Source organism: Platalea leucorodia, assembly GCF_965183815.1.
Source record: "Platalea leucorodia genome assembly, chromosome: 16".
Classification (NCBI taxonomy): Eukaryota; Metazoa; Chordata; class Aves; order Pelecaniformes; family Threskiornithidae; genus Platalea; species Platalea leucorodia.
Window position 1 is genome coordinate 7,042,555 of NC_138838.1, and position 23,917 is coordinate 7,066,471.

The following is a 23,917-nucleotide window of genomic DNA, read 5'->3' on the forward strand; positions in this document are numbered from 1 at the left end:
GGGGCTGGGGGGGGGGGGGGGCCGGGCTCGCTCCCCTGGGACTTTTCGTAGCCGGCGTCCCCCCCGCCCCGCCACGCACCCCACAAGCGACATCTGGGCCAAGGCTGGGGGAGCCCGAGCAGCTCCGACCGCGGCCAACACCAATAAATGCTCTTTAATGTTTCTCGGCCTGTCTCTGCCTGCGCCGGGGCCGTGCGGGCAGCGGGGTGCAGGCAGGGCCCCCCGGCGTGGCGGTCCCACGTCCCCGGTACCCGCCATGCGGCCACGGGCGGCCGAGCCCTTTATTAAAGGGGGACCCAGGAGCAAAGAGCCAGTGGGGAGCACCCGCCGAGGGGGGCGATGGGGCAGGGGGAGGCGAGGGGGGAGAGGGTGGGGGTGTAGCACCGTACCCAAGCACATCCTGGCCGGGGGGGTCCGGCAGCCCCCTGTCCTGGGAGGATGCTGGCGCCCAGTTTGCAGGTCCCCGAGGAGGGATGCTCAGCAGCCCCAGCCTGCGGGCACCGAAGTGGGACCCCCCCCGGACGCCGCAGCGGGGGGCCGATGTGCCGGGCCACCCCGGGAGCAGGATGCGACCGATGCCGGTGACGGGGGGTCAGGGTCCGACCCCTTCCCTGCAGCCTTGGCTCCTGGGGAAAGAACACGGCTCTGGGCTCCTGCCCTCTGCAGGGACTCGGCTTTAATCCCCGGGGGGGCCGGGGCAGTCCTTGCCCTGCCCGTGGCCATGGCCGCCGCGCTAGTCCGTGCCGTTGGTGAACTGGCAGAGTTTGTTCTCCAGGTCGGAGATGCGCTTCTCCTGTGCTTGGACCGTCTCCTTCAGGGCACGGATCTCCTCCAGCACCTCCTCCAAGGCTGGCTGCTGCAGGGTTGGGGGACACGTGGAGTCACCGGGGAGCCCCCTCCGGCCCCCCCAACCCCACCCCAGACGTCCCATCCCCAGGACACTCACAGAGAAGTCGGGATTGCAGGTGGAGTGGCTGTGGCGGCGGCCCGGGGGGGGCTTGCTGTCCAGGATGTTCTTCTTGACCACCTTCAGCTCCCGGTTCTTGACGGGGACGTAGCCGTCCCGCAGCGAGATGAGGACGGGCTCTGCGTCCTTCCCCGACAGCCACTCGTCCGCCTCCAGGGCCGGCTCGGGGCCCGGCGTGTCGGGGTACAGGTCGTCCTGGAAGAGGTCTGACTGCGGGGGCAAGGGAGACGGCAGTGAGATGGGGTGGCACCCCCAGACCCCCCCATCTCCCCCAGGACCCCCGCGGGCTCACCTTGCGCGGCACCGTCATGACGATGGGCTCGCACTTGCGCTCATGCAGCTTGAAAAACCTGCGTGGGGCAGAGGTGGTCAGGGTCCGGCTGCTCCCCCCGACCCCTCCGCCTCCCCCCAGTCCCCCCCGGCTCTCACCTGGCAATCTCGCACTTGCTGACATCCAGCCCGCGCTTGGGCATGAAGCCCATGCCCCGCTGCGGCTCCTTGCTACTGTAGGTGTTCAGGTAGTGCACGTAGGGCGCCTCATCCGTGATCTCAAAATATCGGATGCTGCTGTCCCCCTGTGGGGGTGGGGACGGGTGTCAGCCGGCCCCGGCACCCCCAGGGACGGGATGACATGGCGGGGGGGTGCCTGGGGGGGTTACCTTCCCACAGAGGTAGACGATGCTGGAGTCGGGGTCGTAGAAGGGCAGCAGGACCCCATTGCTCGTGTCCATCTCCTGCAGGGCGATGGGCTCCTCAAAGTTTTTCTGTGGGGCCAGAGCGGTGGTGGGAGGGTGAGCGGCAGCCCCAAAACCCCCATCCCGGTTAGTCACACGCGTTAGCCACAGCACACTGCGGGGACGGGGCTCGTCCCCCCCAGGGTACGCAACCCCCTGGGCAGGCAGCTTGGCATGCCCCCCCAGCACCCCCGGCCCCACTCCCGCTTACCTGCACGACTGGGTGCACCCCACCCTGGCTTGCCCCCCCCCAGCACTCCCTGCCCCCCCAGCCCCTCCCCACGCCCGGCACAGCACGGCACACTTGGGAACTTGGCATCTTTTGGAGGGGGGGGATGCAGCAGGCACCCCATCCAGGGGTGGGGGGCAGAGGGGCGGGGTGGGGGGGCCAAGTTCCCGGGGCAGCACTCCATGCGGCCTCGTTACCGGGTCCCACAAGCCCAGCTCCCGCTGGCTCATTCTGGTAAAGCCCGTGGTAAAGATGTGTCCTTCCCGCGTGAAGATGGCCCGTACGGGCCTCAGCCCTTCGTGGGGGGCAAACCTCTCCTGGGGGGAGGGGGAGAGAGTCAGCACAGGGCAGGGGCAGGGGGGAAAATGGAGGGGTCCGGATCTGTCCCCCAAAACAGTCGCTGAGTCCTGCTCCTGGGGAGTGCATGAGGCTCCGGGGGCGCACGCGCTGCCGGAGAACATCCCTGGCACCCGGCGCGTCCCCGGCTCCGCGGGGTCCCCGGGGCGGCGCTGGCTGGGCAGGAGCCGCCATCTCATACCAGGTCCCAGAGGCCCAGCTGCCGCTCACTCATCTTGCTGAAGCCGGTGGTGAAGATCTTGCCATCGGCCATGAAGATGGCGCGGATGGGGCGGGCACCGTCGTGTGGTTTGGCTTTCTCCTGCGCTGGCCGTTAGCGGGTTAAAACCAAAGACAGAGACGCGCGGGTGCGGGCGGTTAGTAGGGTCAGGCAGGCACTGGGGAGGGGGGACCCGGCGGCGGGATGGTGGGGGGACACGGCGGGGCCACTCACCGCCACGACCTGCTGCTTGCGGGGGTCGATGACGCGGACCTTCTTGTCCTTGCAGGTGGTGACGAGGAGGCTGCCGTTGCGGTTCCAGCCCACGTTGTAGATGAGGTCGGTGTGCATGTCCTCCAGCACCAGCAGCATCTCCCCCGTGCCCACGTTCCAGAGGATCACCAGGTTGTCACAGCCTGCGGAGGACCGACAGGGTGGACGCCGTCACCCCAAGGATCCCACCCGACCCCGGGGAGGGTGACCCGGGACCCCCTTACCTGCGCTGAGCAGGACGTTGCGGGCGGTGGGGTGCCACGAGATGATGCCCACCCGCTTGGAGTGTCCCTCCAGCGTCACCACCGGCTCCGTGATGTTGCGGACGGGGACGTAGTCGGGGATCTGCCACACCTGGGTGGGGATGGAGAGCGGGGTGTGGGGCAGCGGGCATCACCCCGCGGGCGAGCGCTACGCGGCTGAGGGCCTCGGAGCCAATTAACCTCATCGTTAATCGCGGCTCAGGCTGCGGGGAGAGGGGCGAGGGGACGGCAGCAGTGCCTGCACCCTGGGGTGCATCCCCAGCGCTCGGGGTGCTGGTGGGCACAGGGAGGGGGGCACGGCCGGGGCACAGCCCCCAGCCCCCAGCTATTCCTTGGTGCTGAGTCGCCGGGGCAGGTATATTTAGCACAAACTGCTGCATCATGGAGAGAGCAGCCGCCGCCAGCGCGAACGCATGGCACCGGGGCTAAAAATAGGCCAGTGACACTTCACAGGCGGCGAAGGCGGGGGGATGTTCCACGCCGCTCCCCCAGCGCCCGCCGCCCCCCTCCCGCCCGGGGTCCGGCCCCTCACCATGACGGTGGTGTCCTCGGAGGCGCTGGCGATGACGTTGTCGTTGTGGGGACACCAGTCAATGTCCAGCACGGGCGCTGTGTGCCCTGTCACCAGCGGGTGGTTCTTGTCCACCCGTCCCGTCTGCAATGCCGAGGTGCCGGGATGAGTCCCCAGAGGCCGGGGGGGCCCTGCCAGGTGCCCCCCCAAGCCCCAGCCCAGCCACCACGTGCGGCTGTGGCACAAGCGGGGACACGCAAGGGGCCCCGGCGGTGGCCAGAGCTTTGCACCTGCCTCAAAGGGGGAAACTGAGGCACGCAGTGGGAATGGGTCTCACTTAGCACAAGGCCCCGTAGGGATGTGGAGGGGAACGATGTGCCCCGGGAGAGGTGGTTTTCTGTCCCCTCTGACGGCAAGGAGGGGCTGGGGACCCCCTCCCAGCTGGGGTGGGCAGGGCAGACCCCCACCCCACTGGGATGCTCCCTGGGCATCGCGTGCCCCCGGGGAATTTGGGCTGGGGAGGAAGCAGCCGGGGGTTTCCTGCATCACTGCAGTCGCCCCCGGGCCGTCGTCCTTTGCTGGTGCCGATGACCACCCCCGGCTGCCTCTGCCCCGAGCCCCCACTTGAGGACAGGGATGTTGGGGCAAAGCTGTGGGGCTCTGGGGCCACAGCAGCCCCCCAAAAGCAGAGCCCATCAGCACGTTCCCCCCAGGACATCCCGGGGGGCCACACCCCGGCAGCCTCCCCGCTCACCTTGGCGAGGGGTAGGACGATGAAGGCCCCCCCGCCGCCAGACTCCACGATGATGGCCACAAACTTGGGGTTGACGGCACAGAAGGAGCTGTCCCACGTCACCTTGGAGACGCGGATGTCCTCGTACATCTGGTCAGCCTTCACCGGCTGCCCGAAGACGTGCCGGAACTTGCTCTGGCGCACCACGCGGCGGCTCATGGCTGGGGGAGGCACGGTCAGGCCGTGACCCCCCCCCGGCACAGCATGGAGGGGTTTCGACCCCCTCAGACCTCACGCTCCGAGAGACCCCCCCCTACCCTGGGCACAGGAGGCAAGCCTGGGGACACGGAGGTGGCGGGGGAATGAGGGTGCAGGATGGTGACCAATACGGCCCTGACCCCACGGCAGGGACCGGGGGCAGCCCTGGCGCAGGCGGGTGTGGGTGCTGCCAGTGCTGGGGACGGGCATCCCGCGGCCGGAGCCGCTTGACGGCTGGGCAGGGACATGGCCGTGCCGTGATGTGCAGCTGTCCCACGCCCTGTGCTGTCCTGTGTCCCACGGCTGTGCCATGCCCCACGGCTGGCACTGGGGTTGGCACATGAGCAGCTGCAGTAGAGAAGCGGGGCTGAGGGGAGTTTGGGGCGAGCACAGAGGTGCCGTGCACCCGGTCACAGCTTGTCCCCGCGGTGGCCTGAGGTCACCTGGCTCAACCCAGCACCCAGGAGGGAGGCTGTGCCTCCAGCGTTGCCACCCGCTGCCTCCCCCATGGGCCCCTGCCCCGGGGCTCCGTATGTGCTCCCAACCCACTCGCCCGGCACTGACCCTGGGCGAGGGCTGGACCCGGCACAGCCACGCAGCCCCATGGGCACGCCGGGCTGCCGAGGAGTCCCCTGTGCTCAGCACGGCCTCGGTGGGGTCTCCAGCCCTCAGCCACAGCTGGGCACGCTGCCTGCAATCATCCATCGCTGTCCCGAGCCCGTGCTGCTCCTCGGACCTGCTGAGGGGCACTGAGCCTCTCAGGACCCCGAAACCCCTGGGGCTGGGGCTCTGCAGCACCCATGAGCCACTGATGGCCCTGGGGACCCCCCTGTGCTCTTTTGGGGCCTCAGCCATTGCCAGGGGCCGTATCCAGCCACCAAACCACAGCCCAGAGGGCCGGGCACCGCTGCCCCCGGCCTGCGGGGCCGGTGCGGGCAGAGGTAGGAGCAGATCTGGTCCTCCGCGTCCCGGCCGGTGGCTTTTGGCCAGGGCACGTGCAGCGCCAAGCCAAGCCACATCTGCCCGGTCCCTGGGCATCCCCAGAGGTCCCCATGGCCCTTCACCATCGCCCCTGGCCTGGCAGAGCGGGTGCGGGTCAGAGCCAGGCGCTGAGGGGGCTCGGAGCCCTGCTACCAAGGGGGGCTGGACGCTGGCACTGCTGGTGCCACCCCCCTGGCCCCAGGCACGGTCCCCAGCCCTGGGGGGGAGTGAGCGGGCTCCACGGGGATGCCCTCTGGGTATCCATCGCCAGTGGGAGCAGCGCTTGGGGTGCAGGCATGCAGGGGAGGGGGTGACAGCCTGGCCGGCTGGGCAGAGTGCATGCAGGGTACCGGCAGGGTGCAGGCAGGGTGCAGGGTGCAGGTGAGGTGCAGAGGTGGTGCAGGCAGAGTTGAGCAGGGTGCAGGCAGCGTGTAGGGTGCAGGCTGGGCTGGGTAGGGTGCAGGTGGGGCGTAAGCAGAGTTGGGCAGGGTACAGGCAGGACTGAATGGGGTCCAGGCAGAGTTCAGCTGGGGTGCTAGCAGGGTGCAGGCAGGGCTGAACGGGGTGCAGGCAGGGTACAGACAGGGTGCAAGCAGGGTGCTAGCGGTCTGCAGGCAGGGTGCCGGCAGGGTGCTAGCGGGCTGCAGGCATGACAGCTGGACGGGGTGCAGGCAGGGTGTTCGCAGGCGGGGTGCGGGCAGGGTGGGATGGGGTGCTAGCAGGGAGCAGGCGGGGGGCAGGCAGGGTGCTAGCAGCCTGCAGGCGGGGTCAGGCGGGGTCCGGGCGCGATCCCGGCAGGGTGCAGGCAAGGTGCAAGGCACGATGCAGGCAGGACAGCCCCGCTCCCCGCTCCCCGCTCCCCGGCCGTGCCATTACGTTGCCACAATTGAATCCGCAGCGGCTGCTCGGGAACGACCAGAGGTCACTTTCCAAATATAGCCATCTCCTGCCGGGCGGCGGGCGGGCGGGCGAGGGGCCGGGGGGCCCGGGGGGGCCGCGGCCCCGCTCCCCGCCGCCCCCCCCCCCCCCGCCCCGCCGGTGCCCGCCGCCGGCCCCGGCCCGCCCGGCCCCGGCTCCCACCTGCGCTCCGCGGCTCCTGCGCGCTGCGGGCGCGCCCGGCGCTGCGCTGCGCCCCGCTCGGCTCCGCCCGGCTCGGCCCGGCCCGGCCCCGCTCCGCTCCCCACGGCCCGGCCCGGCCCGGCCCGGCGCGGCCCCGCTCCGCTCCGCTCCGCCCGGCTGGGCTCGGCACCGCGCAGTGCCGCTGCCGCAGAGAACAGCTGAGCCGAGCCGGGCGCCGGGGCCGGCACAGCCCCCCCGCGGCGGGCACCGGGAGAAGGGGGGGGCCCCGGCCGGGCCCCGCCTGCCCCCGCGCCCTGCCCGGCCCCCTGCCCGCCCCCCCGCGGGGATGGGGGCAGCCCTGGCACAGCCGGCCCCCGCTCCCTCCCCGAAAGCGGGGGGCCCCAGGGTGCCCGCAGCCCCCCCACCCCGGCACGGTGCATGGGAGCCCCTCGGCCCAGCGCTGCGGGGGGGCCGGGGGGCGGAGAAGCCCCTCGGCCCCCTCCTGCCGGGCGGCGTCTTCCCAAAGCATTGGGGTGAAGCGAGGGGAGGGGCAGCCCTGGGCCCCCCCCCGGGGTCAGCTCTGCCCAGGGCTCAAGCGGGACACGGGGCCGCTGGCCACCCCACAGGGCTGCGACCCCGAGCTGGGTCCCCCCGCACCCTGGGGCCAGTCCAGCCCCGCAGGGACCACGGCCACGGGCTGGCCCCCGGGCTCCCGCCACCCACAGCACCCCGTGGGCTCGCCGCCTCCCCCCCGGGAGCAAGGGGGCTGCAAGCCCTGGGGGTGAGCCCCCGTCAGCCCCGGCCCTGCATAGCGGGATGGTTACAGGCACATCCAGAAGCCAGATTTGGGATTTAGCAGAGCCCAGCCCCGCAGGGATGCCCTGGCCCAAGGGGATTAAGGGATTGCAGGGCTCGGGGACCCGTGGTTCCTGGAAAGGCAGCAAAGCCCTGGACCCTACAAGGGCACCGAGCGGAGCCGGCCGAGCATTGGCTGAGCCGGGCAGGAGGGGGCAGCTGGCAAAAAGGCAGGGAAAAGGTGACATCCTCGCTTGCTTGCCCAAAGGGGTGGCAGGGAGGGAGGGGGCCGCGGAGGCACCCCCTGCCTGCCCCGTCCCGCCAGGGCTCTGGCTCGCTCTGCCCTTGGAGCTTGGGGACGGAGTGAGCCCCGTGTCCTATGTCCCCAACTCCAAGCTACATTCCCAGAAAGTGAAGAAAAGGCCCCGGGAAGCCTTTCCCCAGCTGGTGTGGGGGGAGCGAGAAGGGATGGGGCACCCCAGGGACACTGCCAGCCCCGCCATGCCCCGCCGCGACGGCCGTGCACCCCTGGTCCCACACCCCGGTGCTCGCTCAGCCCAGCGGGAAGCTTCACGCAGGGACAGCGAGGCTGAGCTCCGGGGGATTTGGCGCTCTCCGTACCCCGTGCTCACAGCCCCGCTGCTCCCCACGGCCAGGCAGGCCAGAGCGAGCCCGCAGAGACCTTTGCGCCACGCTTGCTTGCCACGACAGGGGATGTGATGGAGCAAAACCAACTCACCCGAGACGGGCTGTTTCCCAACGCAGAGATCCACTTGCGCTGCCGTTATTCGGTGCTTGGATTCCGCTCAGCTCCTTGGTTGGCCGCGGTGGGTCTGGTCCAGGGTCCAGCTAAAACCTCGCATCCCCCTTGGAGCTTAAACCCCAGGACCCTCCCCGCAGCTCCTCTGCCTGCAGCAGTGCAGCGAGGGCACCCGCAGCATCCCAAGTTTTGCATACACAACCCCTGGCATCTCCCCTACAACTGCAGCAGGAGCTGGGAGAGCATCTGCTTGGGCGCACGGCTCCTCGGCCCCTGCGCAGGTCACTTGGGACGGGATGGGTCCATCTACGCTTCTGGCAGGGGACACGAGTGAACAACCCCGCTCTGGCTCCTCAGACCCCCGCTGCGGCCCCGTGCTCCGACAGCAGCACAGATCACCCATCACCCACAGCCCCGATCCCAAACAGGAGGCAGCACACGCCCGTGTCATCTTCAAAATAAAACTTTATTCATTCGGTAACAAGAACATTGAATCTGCACATCAGTGCACAAGTTCACATTTAAAAACAGCTGAGCACATCGGTCATAAAGTCTTTAGGGGGAAAGGGGACGATCCCAGCCACCGAGGAAGATCCAGGAGGGGCAGACAGAAGCGCTCCCCTCCCCGGTTTCCAACTCCACCGCCAGCTGTCCCCAAGGGCTCATGGCCCAGCACGCAGCGTGGCCGGACTGCCCAGCCCCGGGGCGATCCCTACAAACCAGCACACGGACGTCACATCTCCATACAGGAAAATAAAAGGCACTGGCACCTGCTTTTGTGCCAACAGAGATGTCTGCAGCACGGGCGGGCTGTTAGCACCTCTGGCAGCACTGCCGGAGGGCGACCGAGGGCCCTCTGCCCAGCCTGGAGCCCTCCTGCGCCAGGCCAGCGCCCACCTCTGCCCCACGCCAGCAAGGGGGTCCCTCCCTTAGGGAGAAGCGAGGGGGTTGCGTGGAGCTAGGACCAGATTAAGGCAGGACGCACCGCGACGGGAGCAGGAGACCTGCAGCGGGTACGGCTTCCTCCTGCTGCTGGGCCGGGAGAGCCGCGGGGCTCTCGGAGCCCCTGGGCAGGTGCCATGCCCTGGTGCCCATACCGATTCCCAGCATCTCGCTCCTCCCAGGAGGTCCCCAGAGCAGCCGGAGCTGGGGTGGGATACTTTCCACCGGGCCTTTGCTGGCAGAGGGACACGGAGCTAATCCTTGCCCTGTTCAACATCCAAGTAAGCCAGAAGCGGCGTCACCTCCTGACCCCCCCGCCACCCGCTGGGACCGTGCCCCTGGGAAAGGGCCGAAAGGGGAGAGATTTGTACAGGTCACAACTTCTCAAGCAGACCGCACACACACGCACACACACCATCGAGTGCAACAGAACGCAGTGTAAAAACCAGTTTCACGCACACGCTATCCATTTGTGCAAGGCTCACACGTTACAGTACAGCCGGAGATCGGGCGGGCAAGAGGGGAGGTGATGGCTGAGATATTGTACAGGAGTCAATGTAAACAATAAAGCATCCTCTGAGAGGGCTTTGCAAGAGACCAAAAGAACAGTTGCTTTGTACAAAAATGCCCTTAAAACAACACATTTCTCCTAAAACCCCTCTATCAGTGAGGCTTGTCAGCTGCCGAGTGCTCTGGAGGTGCTGCTGCCCATGGTGCTTGGTGGGTCACAAGAAGCTCTCGTGTGGTGGCCACAGGGACCAGGAGCGAGCCACCCGAGCCACCACCCACCCATGCGCCACCAGCATGGAGAAAGGACAACCGTCCGCAGGCAGAGACCTCTGATGCCAGGGGCTTGGTGGCTTCATTGCCCAGACACTGGCCAAGGAGGACCCAAGGTCCCCAGAGAGCTGCATGCAACGTGCCCCGCCAGCCCCTTCCCCTTTCTGCCATCCAGGTCAGAGCCTCCAGACCTCCAAGGCCTTCATAACTCTGCAAGAGAACCACCTTCCCCAACTCCCTCCGCCTGTCCACAGGCTTCCCAGAGAAAAACCAGTTGTGTTGGGCCAGAGCTGAGAACAAGGGGACAGCAAAGCACCTCCCTGGAAGGGCCTTTGCCCCTTCACTGCTCTCCCCAGCCAAAGCACCCAGATAGCAGCGGAGTATTGGAAGGAAGCAGCATTTGTGGTCTGCATGGAAGAGCCTTGCAATAGGGCATTTCTCCTGAGATCAAGCTGGGCAAAGAAATGCAATCCCGTTCCTCCTCCTCCTCCCTTCTCCAGGGAACAGATTATACCCAGGGCTTTCCCCTCCCAAGCAGATCCTTGTCACCAGGACATGCTGCCAGCCAAGCATGCTCCCTTCCAAGCCAGGGCACGCTTGGTGGCATCCCGTCCCTTCCGCCGGCGGAGGGGCAGACAGACATGTCCTTGGGGTCAGGAATGGTGGGGGAGGCAAGGACCGAAATTGCCCTTCACAAGACAACACGAGCCACTTGGCCTTTCCCCACTGCCTGCCCAGCTCCGAAGCCAGCTGGAGCTGGCTAGGAGAAGCCAAATGTCTTTCAGCGTCCCAAAGAAGTATCTGGCCTTCTGGGCCAGGGACTTGGGTGACTTCTAGTGACCGAAATGGCCTGGGATGATGTGCTATTTGACCCAAGACAGGGCCCTGCTGGGCTACTTCGGGCTGCGCTCCAGCCTGCAGCCAGCACGGGTGACAACCCCCCCCGGCAGAGCTCAAGCTTCTCGGAAGGGGAGGGACGAAGCGCATGTTGCTGCTGGAGAAGAACAGACACGCTCACGGCTCCGTGCCCGGGCTGCGGGCGTGCAGGCTTTGCAAGGCAGCGCGGGAGGATCCCTGGGAGCTACAGGAGGGCAGCAAGGTGGGATTACCTTACAAACTGCTAGGCTATCCTCTGCTGCTGGAAAGCTGGGAGGTTACGGACACCCCTTCCCCAGGGCAGATGCATGCTGCTTTCCCAATACTCCACAGCGTTCCGGTGCCATGCGCTCCTCTCCGGCTCAAGACGAGCAAGGCTCTGCAGCATCAGCGCTGCTTTCTAGGCATGGCCTTGTCTGCTGCTCCTCCCACACCGCATCCTCTCCGTGCTGGGCTTTCAGCAGCTGGAGCCATTCTGCATCTTCTCTGCGCTTCGCTCCTCCCCGGAGGGCAGGTCTGGGCCAGAGCCAAGCACCAGCTCAGACACGCTCTTCTGCCACAGACCTGCCACGGGACTGCAGACAGGACCCAGAGCTCTCCTGCAACCGCCAAGTGCCTTTCTCTCTGCTCCTACAGCACATGTACAATTTGCTGATATGCACAGCTGGAAATGAGGAGCTTTGATTTAGCCAAACTGCTTGGGAACTGTAAAATTAATTTGCTGAAATTTGGAGCAGACCCTTCAAACGCAGGTTCTCCGGGGAAGCAACAACCTGCAGAATGGCTTTCCACGTCCGACCGGCACTTCTGAAACCCAGCTTCAAGCAGGAGGGAGACGGGCAGATAGGCAGTCCCCCTCCCGCAGGGGGGTAACGGGGGTTCACGCAGGACTGGAGAAGAAGGGACACATTTGGCAAAGGCTGGCATCGAGGCTCACTTTTGGAAAGGGAAGACAGCTTACAATGTCAAATCCACTCCCATTTCTGTGCAGATTACAATGAACAGCACTGAGTTTGAGTAAGGTGGTTTTGTTTTCCAGTTTACAGAATGCAGTCTTGCCCTTTTTTAAAAAAAAAAAAAAACAAAAAACCATAGAAACAGCAACAAAAGAATTCTATATAAATATCATATATACAATTTAGGGGGGGGGGGGGGAAAAGAAAACAAAAAAACCTTCCAGAAAAGATCTTCCCTCCGGGTCGAGTGTTAGGAGTGACAGCAGAGAGGACAAAGCTTTGCATTCGGTGGGGGCAATACATCGTGTAACAATTACAACGGCCTCTAGGTTTGGGAGCGACCAGAAGTGCCTGTGAGCACGGCAGAGCGGAGAGGAGAACTCAGGCAGCACGAGACAAGAGCAGCTTTCGGGCGGAGGGGAGGCAGCAGGAGGGCAGAGGACAGATGATATGGCCATGAACTTGGAAGGCCCACAGCAGTATTCAAGTAATGGGAGGGTTAAAACCCTAATGAGGCGTTTGTTTTAAAAGAACACTCTGGCTTTGGGGGATCTCCTCCTCTCACCCACTGGTCTGGAGCTGAGGAGGGGTGAGCTTGGCAGCTCGTGGAGGAGCTCTGCTCCACCTCACCACAAAATGGGGGGGACCTGCATGACCCACACCAGGAGGCGAGCGCTGACCTCAGTGCCAGGCCACCCAGGGTTTCCAGCACCCATCCGTCGGGAGGATTTACCCTTGCGTGCTCCTTTTGGGGATGCACCAGCCGAACTGAGCCCAGGGGGTTTGTCCTGAAGCAGCTTTGTGAGTGATCTGCCAGCATCGTGGAGTTCCAGTTTGCAGAAATAAAAGAAAAGGCCAAACACAAAGGGACCTTGGCACAGCCTTCAACACTGATGGGGGCTCTCACCCCAACAACTGCCCAGCACCATTTTGAGGCATGGGGAAAATTCAAGTTAGGAACTAGGACCTGGTTCTAAGCAAAACTCCACCTTGCTGAAGCAACCCAACATGAATTTTCGCATGATAATGGTGTTCTTTTAAAACAAACAAACAAACAAGAACATCTGAGGTTATCGGAGTTAAAAAACTTAAAAAACCCAAACAGTCCTGCAGTCAGAATCACACACAGAAGAACCAACCCACACCTACATGCGCCAGGAACAGTAAAATGACAATATATATAAAATTAACCAATAAAGTGCATGTTCCTTATATTACACCTGCCCCTTGCGTGAACACAACACCACGGGTTCTCAGTAAGAAATCACAGCCGAGGGCTCAGGATCACATAGTATTGTAGAGGGGATTGGTTGTCCGCTTTTTATCATTGGTCTTTTTGAGCCTCCTCAGAGGGTGAGTTCTCCCGTGCTGCTGCCGGGGTGCGACAGCCAGACCTCGAGCCGGAGACAAGGAGTCCAGGACCTGCACCTGGAGCAGCCGAGGACCCTCCTCGGAGCTAGTCCACGTCGGATCCGCGCTGGAAAACAAACTTTGCTGGCTGGAGCTGCACTCTTTGGCGTACTGAGCTAGCGGCCTCTCCACCAGCTTGCTCTGGGCAATGCACTCGGCTGTTCTGAGCTGTTCCACAAAATGCTTAGCAGGCTCCGGGGAGGAAAGGCGATGCTTTCCGCACACACCTTCTGAGCCCCTCTCCAACCTCCCCCCACGAAAACTTCGACCAAGGGCAACACAGGTGAGAAGCACCGGGTTGGCATCGGAAGAGGCCGACTCCCTCTCGGATAAGTCCTTGGAGAGGTCCAGGCAGTCCAGTTTGGCCAAGGATGCCGAGCGTTTCATGTGGGAGGGTGTGGTGAGCCCCGCGTGCCGGATCCACGCCTCCATTTCCTTTGCTCGCTGCTTGACCAGCCCGGGGCTGTTGCTGCACTCCTCCATGCTGTGGCTGCTGGAGCTGTGGGAAAGGCCGTAGCACAGGAAAGAGATGTCCAGAAGGTCCATGTTTTCAGTGTGTTGGCTGGTGAAGTCCTCGCCACTCAGCTGCCTCGAGGTGCCGGCACCTGCCCTGCCCAGAGGCTTGGGGCTGTCCCTGAACGGGAGAGTCGTGTCTCCCTCAATGCCACACGGCGTGACCGGCTCATCGTCTGTACCCGTGCTCTGCTCAGTGACGCCTTCCAGGTGAATGACGTAGGGGTAAGAAGAGCGATCTAGGCTGGCTGAAGGCGTAGAGGTCACCTGGGCAGAGGGGGAAGCAGCACCGAGGTGAAGAGATAACCCACCACCTTCCTCGCTGGGGCTGCCCACAGCGAAGGTGGCCTGCTTGTGTACCGCATGCTCTGGCAGTGAAAGATTTACCAGCGTCAGAGCTCTGAGACAGGTCGGTGCCTTCTCCGAGCACAACGAAGGGTTCAAGTTTTCATCTAAAGACGGGATGGCTGTGGCCAGCCCGCCCTGCTCACAGCTTGCGTCGGGGCGCTCTGCAGACTTGACTGTGGGAGTGTATTCGATGATTTCAATTCTCTTTGGGAGGAGGGAGGGCAGGGATAGCTCCTCCGTCCCATCAAATGAGACCACTGTCCTGCATTCTTGTGCCGTTCCCTCCTGCCCTGGGCTGGGCTCTGCAGGCAGGGAGTCCTGTGCAGAGGAGGTGAGGGGTGCAGGCAGGTGTCTGCCTGCAGGCAGCTCTGCCCCAGGAGGCGGCAGCAGCTCCTCAGTGCCTCCTCGTGCCTTGTCACCCTCCGGAGCCAGCTCCAGGGGTGGCTCCTCGTTCTTTCCCCGCAGCAGGAGCTCGGCAGCAGGAGAGTCGTTCCTGGAGTTCTTGCGGGTCGGTAAGATGCAGACCGGGGGTGCGTGCTGGTGCTCTTGCTCCTGTCTCAAGCGCTCCTCGAACTCCAGGGTGGCTCGCCGGACGGAGCCGGGGCACCACTTGGGCTCAGGGTTGATGGAGCCACGAGGCTCCTGTTGCTCCCCCCCAGGGCTGCTTTCCTCCAGGTCTGATTTACCAGAAGATGGCTGCAGGGAGGGGACAGCTTCTTGCTCAGCTTGCAGAGGATCCTTCTCCTTTTCCTGGTGTCCAGCACAGGCTCCTTCGCTCTGTTCCACCCTTTCCGATGCCCAAATCGCCTCCACTGGCAGGTCGTGCACCGTGTTCCTCTTTGGTGTCTGGGTGAGGTTGGCTGAACCCTCCTTCTGCTGGGCAGGTCCTGCTCCCTGGTTGATTGACTCGATCTCTGTGATAATTTCCTTCACAGAAATGGCATTTTCTGAGTGGGATCTCGTGAGATGGCCTGCACTAGGCAGCTCAGAGACCTCCTGCAACACAGAAACAGGAAAATTACAAAGTGGATCAGCTGTGCTGACACAGAGCAAACAACAACGGCTTAAAGGAAATGGAAGTGCATGCCCCCAAAGGAACAAAAAGCACATGTGCTAGTCTGTGTGGATAGATTACAAGTGCCACGATCACTAACGTAGAAGTGTTATTGTCTCTGGGACTGCACTTAACACATTCCACGCTGGATTTGCACCTAGACTGAGATTTAAGAACTTTTATTTAATTGCCATGGATTCCAAGGGAAATTTGGCCTTTTTTTTTTTTTTTTAACTGAAGTCCAGTTAACAAAAAAAATCCTAACGCTGCTAAAAGTGCAGTTTTGAACTGAAAATGTGAAAGATTCTGCTCATGTATGGGAGTGAACAGAAGTACAGCATAAAGAATGACCGAGTGCTGAAACGCTCTGGTTTCCCAGAGGAAAATGGCCAGAGAGGCTCCCCTATCCGCACAGACGCTCTTCCTGCCAAATCACTGGAGAGAGCGTTGGCCTATTATATTTGGAAGAGCCTTATTGCCTCACATGGAGATGGAAAAGATTCAAGCAATGCAGCGTGGAAGTTAAATAAGAGAGGCTCCCAGAAAACGATGGCCCCAGACATCATCAATCCCTGTGAGAGCCCAGAAGGGTGGAAAGCAATTATAAGAGAAAGGTACCTCAATTCAGAGGTTACTAAATTTTGTCAGGAATATCTCTCTACCCAGGAGAGAAGTGAGCCATGACATGCCTGATCCCAACACCCCAGGCCTGGACAGGCTCATTCTCTTCCTCCAGCAGTGGAAACTCTACATCTTGATTTACTATCCCAATACTGGTGCTTCCCAACCAGGGAACGGTGCCAGTTTTGTCCCATTCTTTGGTGGATTTCTCAAGTCAGATAAATATCCGTGCAGGTTCAGGATGCTGGCTGGCCTTGGCTGTTCAGGGTTCAGCTGCATTAGTGGGTCAAGTCCCACCTATCTGCTCTCCTGATGCAAAACTCAAAAATAAATTTCTCGTGAGAACAGCACAGCAGGTCAGGTTAAGGTTGACTCAGCCAGTGCCCTGTCACTGCCAGCAAACAGATGTTTAAGGAAGAAGTGCAGAAAAGGGCAAATATCTAAAAATGAAGAAAAGGGGAAGCATCTAGCAATCCCTCCCCTAACGGCGACCCTGTTCAGTGAAAGCCAGGACTAGAAAATCCCCTGCCCACAGCAACCTCACAGCAAGACAACTACCCGCAGATAGGTTCGAGCAGCAGTTCCTAAAAAAACGAGCAAGTTATTTTAACCTTCTGTTGTTCTTCATCTGTGGAAGAGTCATCCGATGCCTGAGGAGAGTTTCCAGAGCTGTTCCTTCGGGCATCTGCACCCCCGTCCGCAGCAGGCGGCACTTCTAGCACAGGCACCCTGGAAACCCCGTTCCTTCCACTCCCTTGCTCCTCCATCCGGGAATGGGAGCAGGTACGTGACCGGCTCTCCTGGGAAAGCTCCACAAATTTCTCCAAAGCACTGAAGAAATCAATCCTGTCTGTACTGAGGTCTCTCACTTCGGGCTGGGGATTCTGTTGGAGACTCGGGGAATTTTGGTTTGGGGATTGGGTGAAGTCTTTTAAGGACGAAGTGAATTCTTCCATGGGAACCAAGTGCACGTTCATATCAGGCTTAAGGGCATCTTTTTCTAGGTCGTCCACTGTCAAATCAGGAAACTCTGTTATTTCCAAGGGGTGCTGGAGTTGCATTAAGGCCTCAGAAGCGTGGCAGTTATCAGGGGGGACAGAGTCTACACAACATCCTGCTGTACAGCCATTGATATTGTTCAGGTTTAGCTTGTCCTCCATCTGCTCAGCATGCAAGTCTCGGCATGTAAACTCTAGGTGGATCCTTCTCTCTTTCACACACATCTCCTCGATCATGTTTGCATCCTCTGGGAGCTGCTGCTCCCTGTCTAGCTCGGCTGAGTAGATGGGAGACATTGGCTGCTGGTTGTCGTTGGTCTTGGCCTCTGAGATCTGGTCGGCTGAGGTGGTGATCTCCTTCTTGTTCAGCTCCAGCCCGGACTTGCAGATGGGCTCGTGATGGTCCGAGAGGTCACTGTCTGAGTGCGAGCGCCACAGTTTATTATGTCGCTGTTTGCTGTGGGGAAGAAAAGCAAATGAAAACATTGAGTAGTGTTTTCACATACCAGGGCCAGACCCACCTCATTGTAAGAGGATGCAACCCACATGAAAAACCATGCCAAATACTGGAGTCATTGACCACAACTGCAGCTTCACCTAAACAGTTCAGGGCCAAGCCTGCTGCTGGAGAAGTTGATCCAATAACAAGCCACTTTCCAGCAGCTAAATCCCACTGCACTGCTCTGCTCCACACACACGTATTCCCCAGCAGTATTTTATCACTCTGCTCAACAAATGCAGTGTTTAACCAACCACAGAATTTGGCCCTTTCTCAGCCAGCAAGTACTTTTCCATTTGCTAGCAGGTGAGCAATGGCCAGAAGAGTCAGGGTCCCTAGTCCTGGACGTGAGTGGATGGTGGACACCGAATGAAATCCCATTTCCCTTGTGGCTCCTTCTTTGCATAGCCTCAGTGATCAGTAACTGGGCTCTGGTAACCGATGGGGTGGGGTGAGTGGATGTGGGTAAAACACAGACAACATCCTCAACAGTCAACAAGCAGCCCAAAACACCACCTGCCTTTCACAGGAAGGAAGCTCAAGAGTTCTCCAGCTCTTGGAAAGCCCCTTTAGGAAGGTCTGAGCAGTCACAAGGCCAAACAACTGCCAGAGACATTGCACCACCTTCCTTATCTCCACCTGCCAAAAAACCCAGCCCGTGCCCCCGGCCTTACAGAGAGCAAAGGAGGCAACTTCTCGCAGTGAAACCACACCAGCTAGCCATGTCTGCAAGGGCTTTGCTGAGTGACCACGGCCACAGGGCTGTGCTTCCACCGTTTGCCCCTAGGAGGAGAGCAGATACCACAGAAAGGTCCTTGGATCTGCAGGAGACCTTGCAAAACCTCTCCAGTCCCCTGCTAGTGTGAGCGGGCGCTCCCAGACACATCCATTGGCTGCAGTAACTTAACTAACACGTGCTATTGAACTAATTACAATGGACCAGCTTAGTTCTGGGTGCCCAACAGCTAAGGAAAATAATCCATCATGGATATAGCTTTCTAACCCCATAATCAGCTACAACCTTCATGTATGACACAGGGCAGAATCAGGTCCTTTCAGAGGAGAGGAGGGTCCAGACTAGAGGCCAAAGGCATTGCTCTGGGGTGCATGTGCTCTGTCTCTAATGGGTTTTGGAGCAAAGTTTGACACTGGCAGCAGAACCAGGCTTGTCTGTGAGGCAGGTTGCTGCTGAGGCTCTGTATGGGATGCCAAACATCTCCTGTGTCTCTGCTCACGTAACCTGGGGAGAAGCTGGTGCTGCTTTCTGAGGGCACTTCCCACCCTGGTGCCTCAGTGCTCAAACCCAGCACTGCTGCACATCTGATTTTGAAAGTCAAAATTACCCTTGCGCGTGAACAAACCGAACTTGCCTAGCACAGCCTTGATCTGAGAATCAAAACAGATGTCAACAACCACTGGGAGAGGTGTATTTATTAATTTTTGACTTCACACTTCCTCCAGTCTTACAGCCTGCAAGAGGTGCTAGAAGCAGGGTCAAAGAACAGGAACCGGGGTCCCTTCCTAGAGCCCAGAGCCACCTCTTGACCCTCCTGGGCAGCATTCCCGGTGCCGGAGAAAACAGCCCACAGCAGCCCAGGCGTTCGGTGTGCCAGGCATGGCACAAGGTCCGGGGGCAGCACCAGGGCTGGCCAGCTCGTGTCCACACCAGCCTTGGACCAGGAGCCCCCCCCACCTCCCACCACGCTGCAGCCAGCTCTCCAGGCTCCGCTATAAAACTACTGCTGTTGATTCACAAGTTGCAGAAGACACAGGCGATCCCAAACACTGTTTTCCTGTAACTTAAACATAACTAATAAAAGAAACAGGGCTGGCTCAGCCTTTCTGTGTCTATCATCAGAGGGAGGGGACAGTTTAACTAACCCCAGGAAGGATGACAGTCCCAAAGAGCAAAACATGCTTGTTGTTGTGACTAAACGCAGGCAGGGTGTTTTCATTTTACAGCTGGAAAACATACCCCAGTTGCTATAACCCCAACACAAAACCGTAACTAGATAGTGCGAACACATGGCTGCCCTCACCTTCCCTCTGAAATTGGAGCAGTCACATGAGCGGGAATCTGGTGTTTTTTTGTTTTTGGTTTTTTTTTTTTTTTTTTTTTTTACCTGTCCTGGAATACCACAGCAATAAACAAGGCAGCCAGAGGCCAGAGGGCAAAGCTAAATAACACAAAGAAAGAGGAGAAAAAAAATAGTCTGGAGCTGAGAAAGGTACCGCATAAAGAGGGACCATTTCTGCAGCACAGGGAGGCTGTTCCTTGCTTCAGTGAGGCTTCGCTTACTGCAGGCTTTTTAGTCCTACACACACACAGATGTAATGCACTGCTCTTGCATTTTTTAAAGCCTCATGAGTAATCCTGTTCGTGCCATTGTACGGGGACTTGCAGAGTAGGTCAGGAGCAGTGGTGTGCTTAAGTGGGAGGGGAGCCACACACCATATAAACGATGGCAGCAAGAAAGATTTACCTCCTGAAAAATAAATTACTGGAAGACAGGAAAAATAAATACCCTTAACCAAAATGTTTGTACAGGGTGGCTTTGCAGGTGTGCCACCAACTACCAGATGGACAGATGACCTACACCAACTGCAGGGCTGAGGGCTGGAAGATGTGATATACCAGCTGCTACCAGCCCAGGGCTCCTCACAGGTGTTCACCAACCTGTTACAAAGGACGCTGGCATGCTTTTCCCATCTGAAAAGCTTCTTTTCCTCCATCCAGTCTACCCCAGTGAGATCTAATTTCCCAGTCTGCCCAATGCTATATAGCACACCACATTGGTCAGGTCACCTCTAGCTCAGAGTTAAGCACTGACCTTTATTAACTGGTGCCAGCAGCACATTTGGTGTCACACGAGGCACCAAAGGCAGGTGCGGTGCCTGTCTCGAAGGATTTCAGTTCAGAAGAACACAATTTCTTAAAATATCTATTCCTCTGTGATCTATCCCGAGACTTGATATTACTTGGCTGGTTCTTCAGAGAGAAAGAGGGTCACTATGGCAGTCAACATTTAGGGGGGAAGGGGAGAGCAAAGCAGGCATGGGAAGAGGTGGAGGACAAAGGTCCCATGGGTACACCCGATCAGGGAATCAGCTGGGAGGAGCCCTCAGGTTGCTCATCTGAGCAGAGAGGGAAAGAGGAAGCACACTTCAGTGACAAAACAAGTTTACATCAGGGATTTGGTGTAAAAATCATGAAACCAGCCCTGGCCCAGCAGCAGAGATAGCCAGACTGCTGGGAGCAGGTGGAGAGCAAAGGAGGAATGGTAAGTCATTAGCACAGAAAAAGGGAAGGGAGATCTTCACAAGTGGATAGCACAGACCCAAAGGGACAAAACCAAGCAGAGGACAGAAGTGAAAAGTGTGCCCTAAAGAGAGCACATGAGTACCTGAGTTACTGTAAAGAGCAGCATAAGGCAGGCACCTTTCAACGGCACTAAGAAGCTGTGAAATAATTACTTTGGTCAAAACAAGCCAAGAGCCACCTCCTGCGGCTGGAGGCTCAGGTTGGCTAATTCTGCTTGCTTCAGACCTGCTCCCTGGCAAAGCACACCAGGATCCTAAACAAAATACCGTAATCTGGTGAAACACAAAGTATCACTACCTCCTTCCAGCTGATCACGTGAAGACATTGCTTAACACATCTTACAAGCGGATTTCTCAGAAACGTGCAATATTTATGTCTTTTTGCTCGTCAGGTGATAGGCTTGGGATTGCAACACACTCGCCCATACCCAGGCCCAGCTCCAGAGCAGCCTCAGGACTCCATGCAGGAATAAACACCACTGTTGCAATGCACAGAACATCCTGTCCCCTCCCCTAACACCAACACTTACCGAAGGGATCTAAATAAAACCAGACCAGCTGCTGAGGAGGGGCATGTTCAACAGGGAACTGTAAGGCTGAGATGGAGACAAAGCGAGTTCCCTGCCAAGCGACATTACAAGCAATAGGGACATCATTTATCTCTGCTGGAGTCTGCACAGCTCTGAACGCTGCATTCGGATGGCAGTTCATGGGATGCTACTCTCCAAAAAACAGCCATCCTAGAAGCCAAACGGCCTCCTAAAAGCTCTTTATTACACCCATTTTCCCAGGCTCAGCTGAGATAACCCATGAAAACAGAGTGCTATCTTTCCCAAGACAATCATGAGCTTACATAATGCAGTGATGGAAGTTCTAATTAAAATAATGGAGTCAATCATTTAAGTGTTATACCTTAACATGGGTAATCTGGTTCATTCCTTCCACTCACCTGGCCAGCAGGATCCCTTGATATTCCTCCAGCTGCCGCATAAAGCTGGGGTTGGGCTTGGTGACAGTGCGCCGTTCCTTCACGTAGTCGTAAGCCCTGTCCAGGTTCCAGCCGTACTCCTTCATGGCGTAGGCAATCACTGTGGATGCTGAGCGGCTCACTCCCATCTTGCAGTGCACCAGGCACTTAGAACCATTTTTCCTGAAGCGGGAGAAAGACAAAGAGGATCATTAAATAGAAAACATGGCCTCTGAGAAGCTTAAGAAAATAGCAACTTCTTTACCAGAGCATTATTAAACACATTTTCAACACTGCGGCCGTAGTTGAAGTCTGGGATGTGATCTGATAATCCAATTTACAAACTGGAGCAAGACACACAAAGAAAGGGAAGAACAAAGTCTTAATATTCTTACAGATTTTGTTACAACAGCTCTTCTGAAGCTTTTATCGCGAAGTGGACAAACATTGGTTGTTTGCAGAGATTTATGAAGACTGCTAAAGACTAATATGGCATCCTATAACTCAGCCCAAATGGCCGACTGGTATCAAGCAGTATTCCAAATAAAAAGGACATCTATAACATAAACGTGGCGTCACAGTTTAGAAACACATCCCTGGAAGATACTGAGCAGTTCAGGGCAGCCCCTAGCACAGTGATGTTCTTCTACTGCAAACTTTTGATGGCATATTATTGCCGAACAAGACAAACATTGCTTCGGTCAGGTGTTTGAAACCCCACCTAGCTCCCCATCCACATCTCTCGAGACACTGGTAGGTGCAAACCCAGCCAAAAGCCTCGTGGACCAACCTGGCAGATTGTTCTTGATGCCACCATTTCTTAGGACTGTCTGTAGGTAGAAAGCTCATCCCCCCCTGCTCTGTTTATAACAGTCCTTCACCTCAGTACCTGTCCAAATGCAAGCGAGTGGAAAAGATGACCTCCTCATGGCTGGAGGCAGTGCAGCACCCTGCTGCAATCAGATGGAATATCCTTCAGCTTTAATTCGTTTTTCAAAGCAAACGGTGCCTTTGAGTGCAACGAGCAGCTACTCTGCTTGGTGAGCCTGGTATAGAGGCTGAAAAGGGCAGCCAGCACTCTGCTCCAAGGAATAAAAAACCATTTTCCTACTGTGAAATACCAGGAGGAAGGCTACGGACCTTCCCTGTGAACTCTGTGCACTGGGCACCATTGGCACAGAGCAGGCTGAAAGAACTTGGGTTTGGCACCTTTAATTTTCTCCTTTAAGTGTTAGGTTTTCTGGATTGCCAGCCATGTGAAGTTCCCACAGGACAAACCAGGAGGCCACAGAGCACACACAGTCATGTGCCTTGACAAGCTCAGACCTCATCTGCTCGCAGCTGTCTGAGCCTGTACCTGCATCCCCGCTCCCCAGACACTCTAGAGATGTCTGCACTGCCTGGGTTAGACTGGGCTATAGCAGCCTTTAGACTGCTCTAAGACTTTCTCATCTTTGCAAATCAAATTAGTTAAAACATTGCAGTGCTTTTGGTGATTAAAAAAAAAAAATCCAAACATAACAAGCAGACAGGGCAAAGAAGGAGGTACAGTAATTGCCCCAATATGGAAGATTATTAACTTACATCACCTCATCCACAGTACTGAGGCCCAATTGTTTAAACCCCAATGAAAAATATTCTGGGCAGGAGAATACTTCTGAGGATGACAACGATTCATAATCAATACTTAAGGGAATACAATGATGTCTTTTAAAGAAACTGTCTTAAAATAAGTCTTGAGCCATACTCAAACAAGTCAGCTGTTAAAGGCTATGAGAAATTGCAAGCACCAGCTACGGTTAAGAGATGAGAGACTTCTATAATGGAAATAATACTTTTAAAGGCAACACATGCCAATCTGCTTTCTGACCAGTTTTCCCTTAAGAAGGCTGCTGAATTAACTGCAGACAGCTCATATAACTGGGATGCAGTTCTTTGCAGTAAAAAGGCCCTACGTTCAGCATCTGCTATCAGATTACTCACTGTAAGTGACAGCTCAGAGCCCTACACAAGCATTTACTCCTGTTAAAGGGAAGAGTTTGCTCTGGAGCATTCACGACAAGAAATCACTTCCAGACTGTGGGCTTCATCGTACAACCTCATATCACAGGGAACAGCTTATGTTTGTGTTTGGCTTACAAGGTTTTGCTTCTTTCTTTTGTTAAGCCCTGCTCGATTCGTTACTGCCCTTTCCTCCCACCAGCACCTCTGCAGATCCACTGCATTTCCGAAGCAGCAGGCAAACTGTCAGCTCTCTAGTACAGGAATGATCTCCTCCACTGTTTGCCTGGACTGGAACTGGGCAGAAACCCCTCGCTAGTCTTACCTGCTCCTTGTACAAGCACCTGCGAGAATGAAAATTTATGGAAGGCAACCCTTAACACTTAGACAGAAACTACATAATGAAAATGCTTTGATCCTAGGTAGGCAAGGAGGAAAAGCAGTTAAGAAAATCAGTAGGAAAATATAAAATGCTTAGTATACATCTTCTAAATGTGTTTGTTCTGTTCTGA

At 58.2% G+C, this 23,917-nt stretch overlaps 2 protein-coding genes across 6 annotated transcripts in view; both read right to left on the reverse strand.

Annotated features, from left to right (window-relative positions):
- Positions 1-257: 257 nt before the first annotated feature.
- Positions 258-6,740, reverse strand: CORO6 (coronin 6). 3 transcript variants are annotated; one of them, XM_082328043.1, is made up of 12 exons: positions 6,586-6,740; positions 4,288-4,487; positions 3,555-3,677; positions 2,984-3,113; positions 2,721-2,902; positions 2,469-2,588; positions 2,128-2,247; positions 1,627-1,731; positions 1,397-1,542; positions 1,260-1,317; positions 947-1,177; positions 258-856 (listed from the first exon to the last, which is right to left on the reverse strand). In XM_082328043.1, the coding sequence occupies exons 2-12, from the start codon at positions 4,483-4,485 to the stop codon at positions 734-736; spliced, it is 1,536 nt and encodes a 511-aa protein (XP_082184169.1). In that variant the 5' UTR covers positions 4,486-4,487; positions 6,586-6,740; the 3' UTR covers positions 258-733. The 3 variants fall into 3 exon arrangements, with proteins under 3 accessions (XP_082184169.1, XP_082184168.1, XP_082184167.1); XM_082328042.1 differs by lacking the exon at positions 2,469-2,588 and having other exon boundaries at positions 258-853; XM_082328041.1 differs by lacking the exon at positions 2,469-2,588.
- A 1,826-nt stretch (positions 6,741-8,566) lies between these two features.
- SSH2 (slingshot protein phosphatase 2) overlaps positions 8,567-23,917 on the reverse strand; it is a 104,074-nt gene continuing 88,723 nt past the window's right edge. For 2 of the 3 annotated variants that reach the window (XM_082328425.1, XM_082328426.1), the window contains 3 exons: positions 21,387-21,587; positions 16,231-17,074; positions 8,567-14,940 (listed from right to left, as the gene is read on the reverse strand). In XM_082328425.1, the coding sequence (XP_082184551.1) occupies positions 12,958-14,940; positions 16,231-17,074; positions 21,387-21,587 (3,028 nt within the window). In that variant the 3' untranslated portion in view covers positions 8,567-12,957. The remainder of the gene's footprint in view (positions 14,941-16,230; positions 17,075-21,386; positions 21,588-23,917) is intronic. The other variant, XR_014229980.1, reaches the window with a different exon arrangement.

What these genes read in the sequence shown, in the direction of transcription:
- CORO6 (XM_082328043.1), bottom strand. Translation starts at nt 4,485, where the DNA reads ATGAGCCGCCGCGTGGTGCGCCAGAGCAAGTTCCGGCACGTCTTCGGG. An exon ending in CCGAGGACACCACCGTCATG is followed by an intron (nt 3,114 to 3,554) that starts GTGAGGGGCCGG and finishes ATCCCCACCCAG; the next exon opens with GTGTGGCAGATCCCCGACTA. An exon ending in CAACGTCCTGCTCAGCGCAG is followed by an intron (nt 2,903 to 2,983) that starts GTAAGGGGGTCC and finishes GGTCCTCCGCAG; the next exon opens with GCTGTGACAACCTGGTGATC.